Source organism: Nicotiana tabacum, chromosome 12 (genome assembly GCF_000715075.1).
Source record: "Nicotiana tabacum cultivar K326 chromosome 12, ASM71507v2, whole genome shotgun sequence".
Taxonomy (NCBI): Eukaryota; Viridiplantae; Streptophyta; class Magnoliopsida; order Solanales; family Solanaceae; genus Nicotiana; species Nicotiana tabacum.
In genome coordinates this window covers 8,065,270-8,075,654 of record NC_134091.1, presented here as the reverse complement: position 1 = coordinate 8,075,654, position 10,385 = coordinate 8,065,270, and the positions used below count along the sequence as shown (strand labels likewise).

The window sequence follows — 10,385 nt, the reverse complement described above, 5'->3', positions numbered from 1 at the left end:
GTGCACAAGCCCCCATTGGTAGTGTCTACCATGTGTACCTGCTGCTTCTGTCCTGATTCCTCCACCCTTTTGGTGAGGATACTCGTTTGTGTTAGGAGGGTCGCCATATTTTCAGCCATAGTGTTTGAAGGATCAAGGGGCACTGAGTGTACCACTGGAGTGATGGGTGCATTCCTGTATATCCATCCTGAATTCTGTGCCATTTTATCAAGTAAACTCTGTCCTTCTCTCCATGTCTTGCTCAAGAATGCCCCACCAGCTGAAGCATCCACAATATTCTTCAACCCATCCGACAGTCCCATATAAAATCGTTGTCCTAACATTTGTTCTGGAATACCATGATGTGGATACATAACCAACATTCCTTTGAACCTGCTCCATGTTTCATGCAGTGTCTCCATTGGTTTCTGCTTGAAGCTCACGATCTCATCAATTTGTTGGGCAGTTTTGTTGGGTGGATGAAACTTGTTATGAAACTGCTTGACTAACTCATCCCACGTTGCTATAGAATTTATGGGGAGTGAATTTAGCTAAACTTGTGCAGCTCCTGTCACCGAGAACGGGAACAATAATAATCTGATAGACTCTGGAGTGACATTGGGCTGCCTTTGGGTCTTGCAGATCGACAGGAAGTTCTTCAAGTGTTGCTGAGGATCTTCAAGTTGTATCCCAGAAAAGAGTCCCTTGTTTTGCAACAAGTGCAACATATTATTTGTGATCTGGAACGACTCAGCTTGTATTGCAGGCACAACTATGGCAGTAGCTAAATTGTCAGTTGTGGGTTGTGCCCAGTCATACAGTGCACCCTCGGGCACCAGAGGTACCGCGTCTCTGACATTCAAGTTGACTTGCTCATGCCTGTCGTTTCTGTTAGGGTCGATTGCGTCTCCCATGTCAGTTTCGAATTTGTCTATTTGCTGAGGTGGTTGAAGTCTTCAGTTGGCACGGTTCACTGCCCTGAATATTTTCTCAGGGTCTGCGAGTCCTTCAAGTAGTTCTCCAGTCCTTGTAGAGTTTCTAGGCATACACCTGTGCCACCAAGTCAACAACCGTAAAAAATTTCAATCAAAAATTGGGTGTAGAAAAACTGTCTACGCGAAGAATTTTTGTATTTCTAGCAATGGTAATTGATAATTCCGTTAACTCCGCGGCAACGACGCCAAAATTTGATCACGCCCAACTATGCCTTATAAAAAGGCCAATGCGGACGTTGCAAATATAACCTGAGTATTCTGCCCAGAGTCGAATCCACATAGAATTAACCTATCAATCACTATCTTTAGAACTACTAAACTCTTGAGAACCAATTTCCCCAAACTTTTGAATCACAGTTGAAGGTTTCTTTACTAACTAAGATTGCAAGTAAATAACAAGCTGTAAACTAAAATGCTAAGGTTGTAAACAATGATGAGAAAAAGCTAAGGTAAAGATTTCCCCTATTGATGAAATCCCTTCTGTTTATGCTTCATACAAATTTCCAAACACACCTCTATCAATCATGAACACTTTTCTTACCGTAAATCTCTCCCGAGTAATCACAGTAATATACTATTGCACTCTCCCGAGATACATTAGCTAGCTTTAATTAACACAGTTCACTTAAGATTGCACTCAAGGCTTCGTTATCCCTAATTCCGCCTTTAAACCTGCAGTTATAGATTCCTTTTATACTTTAGGAGTGGTGTTATTCAACAATAACCTACATATGCACTCTCTCCTGAGTTATGCACACTAAATAGGCACAGCTAATTGAGGATCCTGTCAATTAACTACAACAAGAGCATAGTTGAATAAATAAATATTGAAATTAGCAATTTGTATTCACATAAACAAGAAGTTCATCCCCCAATAGGTTCCATCAAAACCTTAGACAAAAGATTTAGCTACTCATAACTATGGGTAAACAAGATAAGATAATATTCATCATCAAAAACTAGCAATAAAAATCAAAGAAAAGAAGAAAGATGTTTTGGGTGATCTCTCACAATTGTTTTTCTTGCCAAGATACTCTAAAAATCAATACATGTCTCTCTTGGGCGAAGTCTAGTGTTTAAAATAGGGTTTTGGGCTAAAAATCCCGTGTTTTACACTTTAGTCCCTGAAATTCCCGCCTCCTGCCGCGGTTCTGCCGCGGTCGCGGTAGAACCGCGGCCAAACATGGCCTCTGATCTTCCTTCTATCCGCGAACATCCTTCACCGCGCGGTCGCGGTGGAACCACGGTAGACTCAGTTTTCTGATTCTTCAGCCTGTTTTGCGTGGTTCACTTGGGATATTTCATGGTGGCCTCTCTTTCTTCATTTTTTTCACTCCAAAAGTGCTCCCTAGCCTTCCTTAGTCATATATAACCTGCAAATCATGAAAAGCACTAATAAGAGCATTTTGTTATCACTTTTATTATCAAAACTATGCAAGAAGGCGATTATTTAGGGTCTGAATAAAGTTAAATTCACCTATTATCAGTGCTTATCCGTCGATTGTTCCTTTTCTGCCTTTGATACTGTCGTAGACAAGAAAGATTGTGAAACCAAAGTTGCGACTTGGGACGAGAAGGCTACAGATGATATATTATTTAAAATTAAGATAAGATTTCCTTTTGAAGTTCGATGTCTCCACTGATTCGAATATGAAGTCTTTCGATCTCTCTTTCTCTGCTACATTCAGGTATCATCGTGATTAATTATTCACACATCTTTGTTCATTGATAATCATACTATTAAGTTTAGTTATTTTAAGCTTTTTATAGTGTGTAGCTTTGATGATATTATTTGCCTGCAAAATTGGTGTTTTCTTGAAATATTTGCGTTTATGCAGCGCTTTCATTTGTTCTTTAGTTTGGAGTGCTTGAGGGGAAGGTAAAGATATTTTTTGGGGGGTTTTCTAAGCAAATTTTATTTTGTTTTTGATAAAGCATTCAGTTAATTTTGTTTGATTTTCCATCTTGCTTTAGAGTAAGAAATTTATTGTCTAACTCTAATTAGAGTAATGAATGTTGTCAGGTTTTTCACCTAAAGATACTCAAATGGTTAATTGTTGGCTCATATGTCTATTCCAATGTAAAGATTAATCATTTGCGTCACTATCTTAGTAGGAAAAATGTGGAAATGAGGTAATTCTTATTTCAATTCTGACACTGATTTCAAATAGGATTCAAATATTCAGTGATCTTAGTTGGCATTTGGCAAGCTGATGAAACATAGAGTTTTGCTTGATAGTGGAGTTTGGATGAAACTGGCTATGCATGTGTCTTTAGTTTTACCTCTATTTGATCTTGTTCTAAAAAAGCTATATTTTTAAGTTTTCTTTTGTATTTTTTGTTTACTTATATATGATATATCAAGTATGTCTCGCTCAAATGAGTTATGTTTCTCGCAGAGTTACATTTAGATATGTGCTGGTTATGGAGCTCCATGTTTATTTCTTGTACAGTAAACTTCTACTGACTGATTAAAGTGTTCCTTAACAGTGGTTGCTGAGGTTAGGATTGTTGATTCCAATATCACCAAATTCAATACTCCACCAACGTTTACCGACTTGTTTAACATTTGAATTGTTGTGTATCTCTGTGTCAAATTCATGATAATATTGTTATTCTCCTTGATTTTTTTTAAGCCAAGTAGTATGTAATTGATTGTTGCACTCATTGTAAGTTAGTTTTATTTGTTATAATTTTTGGATTAGGAGATACTTTACTTAGAAAGATAATTATTGGACTATAATAACATACAACTACTTAAACAAATAGTTGCTATCTTTGATTAAATCCTACTGCATAGTTTATAGAGTTGCCTAATATTCTTTCTGTTCTCTTCGAGGAAATTTATTACTTAAAGTTGGAATTCTGCAATAATTAGTGGTATTAGCCATCATTTGATCATCACCTTGGACAAATTTTTTTCTAGCAATTCAGGAGATTATCAAATGAGTAGGCACTCAAATGACTTGGGGAGGAAGCTCTAAAAGAAAGTAGCAGAAGGAGTGGAAATAGAGCTGAAGAAGTGAAAATATCTCTTGTCGCAATATTAGTTTGAATCATCGATGTTTAATTGTAAAGATGTATAGCTATTCACAATTTTATTCTTGTATAGGGATCTTATGTTTGCAAAATATTTTATTTTTGTTTAAATTGTCTATAGTGAATGACATTTGTAAGTACAATTTGAACTTTAATGGCTATATTTTCCTGTTAATGAAATAAAATTTTAGTTTCTACATTAAAATGTCAATGAGTATTTTAATTTTGACATTAAAGGATGCGCTACAGAAGTGTCATTAGTCACTCAAATTTCCCGACACTTCTAAATGTCATAAACTAAGCTACGGACTATTTTTTTACTGATAATATATTAAATGTCAGAAATTTAAAGTGACATTTCAAAAAAAGTCATGAAATAAATGTCGTAAATTATTTACCAACATTAATATAAATTCGGAAATTTCCCGACATTGAAATTTACATCTGACCTAAGTGTAAAATAAATGTCGGTAAGTAAATTTATGACATTTATTAAATGTCATCGTAGCCCTTATTTCTTGCCATCTACATACGTTGTTTTTACTGCTTTTGTAATTACCTACTTTTAATATTAAAAATTACATTAAATTTTCAAGAAAATGATCGCGTAGAAGAAGCTAACGGTCAAAATGGCATACTGGAATTATGCATTTGGAGGATTGCGTACTTGTGATTTGTGAAAAGTGTCCAGATACATATATATAAATAAGAAATACTGATCCGAATTTACAGCAAACCAGTAATAAATATATAACATAAAATTTTTTATTATTAAACTTTCAATACTTAACAATGATAAATTAGATGTGATTTGCTCGTGAAATTAAATAAAATCTAAAAAGTTAAATCTCTTAAATTAAAGTTTATTCATATACCACGTGAATACAGTTGCATCACGTACCATTGTAAAACATGAAAAGAAACAAATTTCAAATATTAGAATTTAAAAAATAACAATGATTCATGTTCAAGGAAAGGAAAATGGAAAAAGAAATCTATTCCACCTCATTTGTTAACTAAACACACTTGAAGAGTTGAAGTAAACACAAGCTAAACTAGAATTTTAAATTTATGGTTTCTGAATTTTAGAAAGACGATTTCAAGTACTAATGATTTGATTTTAAATTTAGTGTACCCGCGGCTCGTGTTCTCCCTCCGCCCTGGAAGTAAATACTACATTTGTGTAATAGTGTAAGTTTTTATTTTTCAAAGGGAATTTTTATATAGCTATACACTATTGTAAACTTTATTACCAAAGATGTTCACGTTTAGTTAATTACCCGACCTAAACAAGTTTTGTTTACAAAATATATATTCCACCTTAAAAGGCTCCCAATCCATTATTAGTGCCTACAATTAAGGGATTTACTTATACATTTTTTCCTTTTTTTTTCTCCTTTTCCCCTTTTCTCTCGAGATCTTTCACCCACACTCCAAATCTTTTTGGTTCCTCCTTCTTTCCTTCTTCGACGCCTAATTGCTTCTCTTTTAACCTTGGAACAAGATTAGACCTATACTAAGCAATGTCCTTCCTGTTTTGTCTTTAATTATGACATCGACTTCAAAGTTCAATAGGAAACATAGTAGAGAGATTGAGACGTCACATGCATTCCGCCAACTTCCAGTTGTCTTAATGATGTGCAAATATGAGGGTAAAATTGGGATAGTAGTGGTCGATATGTTAATTTCAATGTCGACAAAATTGTGATAAACTCAGAGTCAAGTTATGACGTATTACTTTCAGCCTTTACAACGCATCTATCAATTGATATACAATTATAATTTTCATACATTGTTTCTGTCCAGTTATATACAACTATAATATCATACCACCTAAATATAAATTTTATACAATGTCTTTTGTATATTTTGTATCTGATTTATATGTAGTAAAAACAAATTTCATTCAACTAATTATATATTATGCAACTTATCTACAACTTTCATATATTATTTCTATCCAGTTATATACAACTATAATATCATACCACTTAAATACAAATTTTATACAATATGTCTTTTGTATATTTTGTATCTGATTTATACATAGTAAAAATAAAATTCATACAACTTATCTACTACCTATCTACAACTTTCATACATTATTTCTATCCAGTTATATACGACCACAATATCATACAACTTAAATACAATTTTTATATTCAACTTTCATACAATATATATATATATAAATAACAAAATACTATTTTTCTACAACTTTACTATAATTTCGTCAGTATAATGTATTTCATGTCTTCTTATTTTTGTTCTTCGAGTTTCAATCTGAAATTCAGCCAAAATCAAGTTTAATCTTCACCAAAACACCCTCAAAATTGAGATATAAACTCCAAACCTTATTCCCAATTGTTTGCAACAACAACCAATCCAAACAAATAATGGTTTTTGAAAACCCAAATTCGAATTCAAAGCTTTTTAATAGTTGTCAATGGTGGAATTGCTGCTCTCTTTTCCTTGCTTTACATTACTGGAATTAGGGATTGAGAGAGATAGAGAGACGTAGAGAGAATTCTCAATTGTTTGCAACAACACCCAATTCAAACTAATAATGTTTTTTGAAAACCCAAACTCGAATTCAAAGCTTCAAAGTTTTTTAATGGCTGTCAATGGTGGAATTACTGCTCTCTTTTTCTTTGCTCTACATTACTGAAATTAGGGATTGAGAGATAAAGAGACAGAGAGAGAGCGAAAGGGGGGGGGGGGGGAGCAGGAGAAACGGAGAGAGAGAGCGCATGAGGGAGAGAGAATAAGGAAGGGAAATAATTGATTCCTAATATAAAGGGATACTCATTTAATTTCAAAAATGTATATAATTGGTAAATTTGTATATTGGAGGTAATTAAATTGAAATTTGAATAGGGAGGATAATAAAGTTTCCAACAGTGTATAGTTATATAAAAATTCATTTTCAAAATGACTATGATACGTATCTACTAGTATATCATACACAATAAACACTAATGAAACTAACAGCAATGTCACCCTCTTTTAGACAGATTTTTACAAATAAAGATTGAGAAATCGTACTTAACTCTGTATGGCCCTTTGCTCATCTGTTCTGAGATGGTGCAGTTATTAGCTGTTTTATAAGCTTCCTCGTAATAGAACTACTATCTATAATTTCCTTTTTTAAGTCTTGGTTGGAGTTTGTTTACAATTTTACCATTTTAATTAATTCAATAATAAGTAAGCCTCTGGCCGTCGATGAAACTGTTTTGACTCAATGATAACTAACATGGGTAGAAACAAGTCTAACCGCAACATGTATGTGGTTGCCAATTTTCTTTTATATTTTCCAACAGCAAAATATTTCAAATCATTAATTTCTTTCTATTCTCTACAGATAGCGTATAGGGAAGTATTCAAGTAATGAAGCATTAAAGTCACATGAGGTTACTGAAACTCAAATGTTTACTATTACAATTGGAGTTTACCCTCCATTTCTTCTCCATTTTTCAAGTTTCTGAATCTTTCTTTATTTTTGCAAGACACTTTAGCCGGACCGCCCGTTTAGTAAGTGGAAGTTTTGAGTTCAATTCTCAACAGGAATATTATATTTGGATCCGATCATACCAGCACTAATAAATCGGATCCCATCTTTACTACGAAATTACGCGTGCTTGGGCGAGAGTAGGATCCGATCATACCAGCACTAATAAATCGGATCCCATCTTTACTACGAAATTACGCGTGCTTGGGCGAGAGTAGTACTAGATGGGTGACCCCATGGGAAGTCCTCGTGTTACATCCCTCTTTCCCAAACCCCACTTGTGGAATTCCACTGGGTTGTTGTACTTGAGCCCGACCGTCCTAGTTGGATGAATTAAAGATCTCTGTGTTCATAGATTTAAACTCATCATTGTTCCACACAATTCTAGAGAATGAGCTGCAATAAATGTAATACATTCACCTTTTGGACGCCTAAAATTTAGATGCAAATGAATGCTCTTTATGTTACCTGAGTTATTCAGAGTGCAGAAGAGTAAACTACCACCCCAAACTTACATGAAGCATGGCAGCAAGGATGGAAATGAAAAATCTAGAGATAAAGAAGGCAAGGACCAGAAACAATTACAAATGCTTAAATTAAAGTTGAGAGCAAATAATACACGCAACATTTTACAAAAATCCATTGTCGTCACTGAAAAATGGAGCATCAGAAAAACTGATATCTTTATTGAGAGATCTAATCTACAGCTGATCTGCACGTAACCAATTCTTCTAGCCACGCAAACAAATACATAATCTTGGAGCCCAAAACAAAACAAAATATGATTTAACAGCCAAACTCACTCGTCCAACAAGGAAGAACACAAAGATACTACACAAATATGGAACAAGAGAGGATCTTTCTCTACTCTGCTCTAGATTGACCAGCGCGAGAAGAAAGGATGATGCCGACAATAAGGCCGTAAAGAGCCAAAGCTTCAGCGAAAATAAGAATCAGAATCATCCCAACGAAAAGCTTTGGCTGCTGTGCATTAGCTCTGCAAATAACAAAAAGGAAGCAACAGCAATTAATTGATTTTTCTCTCACCTCAAGTCCAAGGGAAGCTTCATCCACAGTGAAGGATAAACGAAGAAGTCAGCAGTACCATTGAACGCTACATAAGAAAGGGGAACATACTACAAAAAGAGGCATAAGTATAATGCAGTGAAGTCATGATTTTCAACCCTACATTAGTCAACCAACAAAACCCACACCATGACTACAACATGAGACTGCAACATTTTAAATACCAACTCAGTAAAGCCACCAAGGCCTAGAAGTCTGATAACTTAGCAACACTAGAGCCCCTTTTTATGAAAACAAAAAGGAAAGTACAATCTTTAAAGGTGAACCCAAGCATGCAGAATTAGCTATAGCCCGAGGTTCTAACCACCATTCTCCAATGTCCTCCCTTTGCACCGTACCCATTTAAAAGAATCATCCATGTCCATTCCCGTAATTAATCCCACATCTGCCACCGGAGTAATGTTATCTAATCAAGCCATGTAGAACAGTTTATATCTTAAACAGAACAACACTAGATGAACTTTAATCCTTCCAGGGTCTATATATTCACAAAAGGTTATCTACTACTTTTATCACCAAAAAAACACGGTCAATCACATGCAAATTAGATCAAGCAATTTTCAATGAGGCCGAACTATTAAAGGAGATAGAAACAACCCACAAACTTTGTTACTCAGCCAAATACACAATTCACCATTACTCATTAAAGACAAAAGACAAAAATCCCTAAAAAGGAGGGAACTTTATTTTGATAACATAAAGTAATTTATGTATTATTTTTCAAAAAAAAAAAGGAGACTTTCAATACCGCACAACTAGAAACAAATAAAAGCTTCACTACTAAGAATAGACCGATCATTATAACGGACATTTCAAAAGGTAATCAAATGGCACAGAATTGAGTAAAGATCTGAATCTGTGTATACACACAGGGTGGTTCTGGGCCAGCTTGCGCACATATTGACTATTCTATCGGGTACCTGCTACCTCCAACCCGCATAGATACCAGGTAACTCTGCCGACTAAGGCTTAGACAGCAGCCAGCATGCTCATAAGATTTATTCCAGCAGCAGCATTGAATTAAACACAATCAACCAACCAACTACGCAATATCAAACTAGTTTGGATCCGCTAAATGAATCATTTACATATCTTTATGAATCTTCTATATCCAATTCCTCATTATCTGTATTTCATTCCAATCATAAAATTTGTATTTAACATAACACGACGATTAAACATGATAGCTCAAAATTAGCAGACGAATGAAAAAATACCTAACACCAGCATCGCCAACGATTCCAATAGCCATACCAGCAGAAAGGCCAGCGAGACCACAAGCAAGTCCAGATGAAAGGTGAGCATATCCATCAAATAAATAATACGACTTTGTTTTCGGGTTAATCCCAGTACTAATAATCACAGCTATAATTAACCCATAAATACCCAAAACTCCAGCCATAACAACTGGCACAATTGACTTCATCACCAATTCCGGCCTCATTACTCCCATCGATGCTACCCCTACCCCACTTTTCGCTGTTCCATAAGCTGCTCCCATACCTAAATAACAACAAAAAATAGAATCAGAATTAGAATTAAGCAAATTAAACACTAGATCTAATGGAAAATTGAAATTGGAGGCGAAGAGTACTGTACAGGAGAAGACTAAGGCAGCTGCAGCGCCGAGGAACCCGAAGAACGGTGCCGTTTCATCGCCGCTAAAAGTCGATGCCATTTTTTCTTCGAATTGGAATTGAAGCGATTCGCGATCTGAGAGAAAAAAAAAAGTTTATTGATCGGAATCTGAGAATGTCTGGTCCTTACTTTACGATTGA

General features: G+C 35.0%; 1 protein-coding gene and 1 pseudogene across 1 annotated transcript; one reads left to right on the top strand and one right to left on the bottom strand.

Moving 5' to 3' along the window:
• Window positions 1-7,664: 7,664 nt before the first annotated feature.
• On the top strand, window positions 7,665-7,782 carry LOC142167598 (5S ribosomal RNA; annotated as a pseudogene).
• Window positions 7,783-8,090: 308 nt separating this feature from the next.
• LOC107795944 (V-type proton ATPase subunit c2) lies at window positions 8,091-10,385 on the bottom strand. The gene is made up of 3 exons (XM_016618653.2): window positions 10,207-10,385; window positions 9,825-10,110; window positions 8,091-8,518 (listed from the first exon to the last, which is right to left on the bottom strand). The coding sequence occupies exons 1-3, from the start codon at window positions 10,283-10,285 to the stop codon at window positions 8,386-8,388; spliced, it is 498 nt and encodes a 165-aa protein (XP_016474139.1). The 5' UTR covers window positions 10,286-10,385; the 3' UTR covers window positions 8,091-8,385.

Excerpts from the sequence above, each read along its gene's own strand:
- LOC107795944 (XM_016618653.2), bottom strand. The coding sequence starts at position 10,285 with ATGGCATCGACTTTTAGCGGCGATGAAACGGCACCGTTCTTCGGGTTC. Across the intron at positions 10,111-10,206 it reads AGCTGCCTTAGTCTTCTCCT|GTATGGGAGCAGCTTATGGA; the intron begins GTACAGTACTCT and ends GTTGTTATTTAG. Across the intron at positions 8,519-9,824 it reads GTTGGCGATGCTGGTGTTAG|AGCTAATGCACAGCAGCCAA; the intron begins GTATTTTTTCAT and ends TGTTATTTGCAG.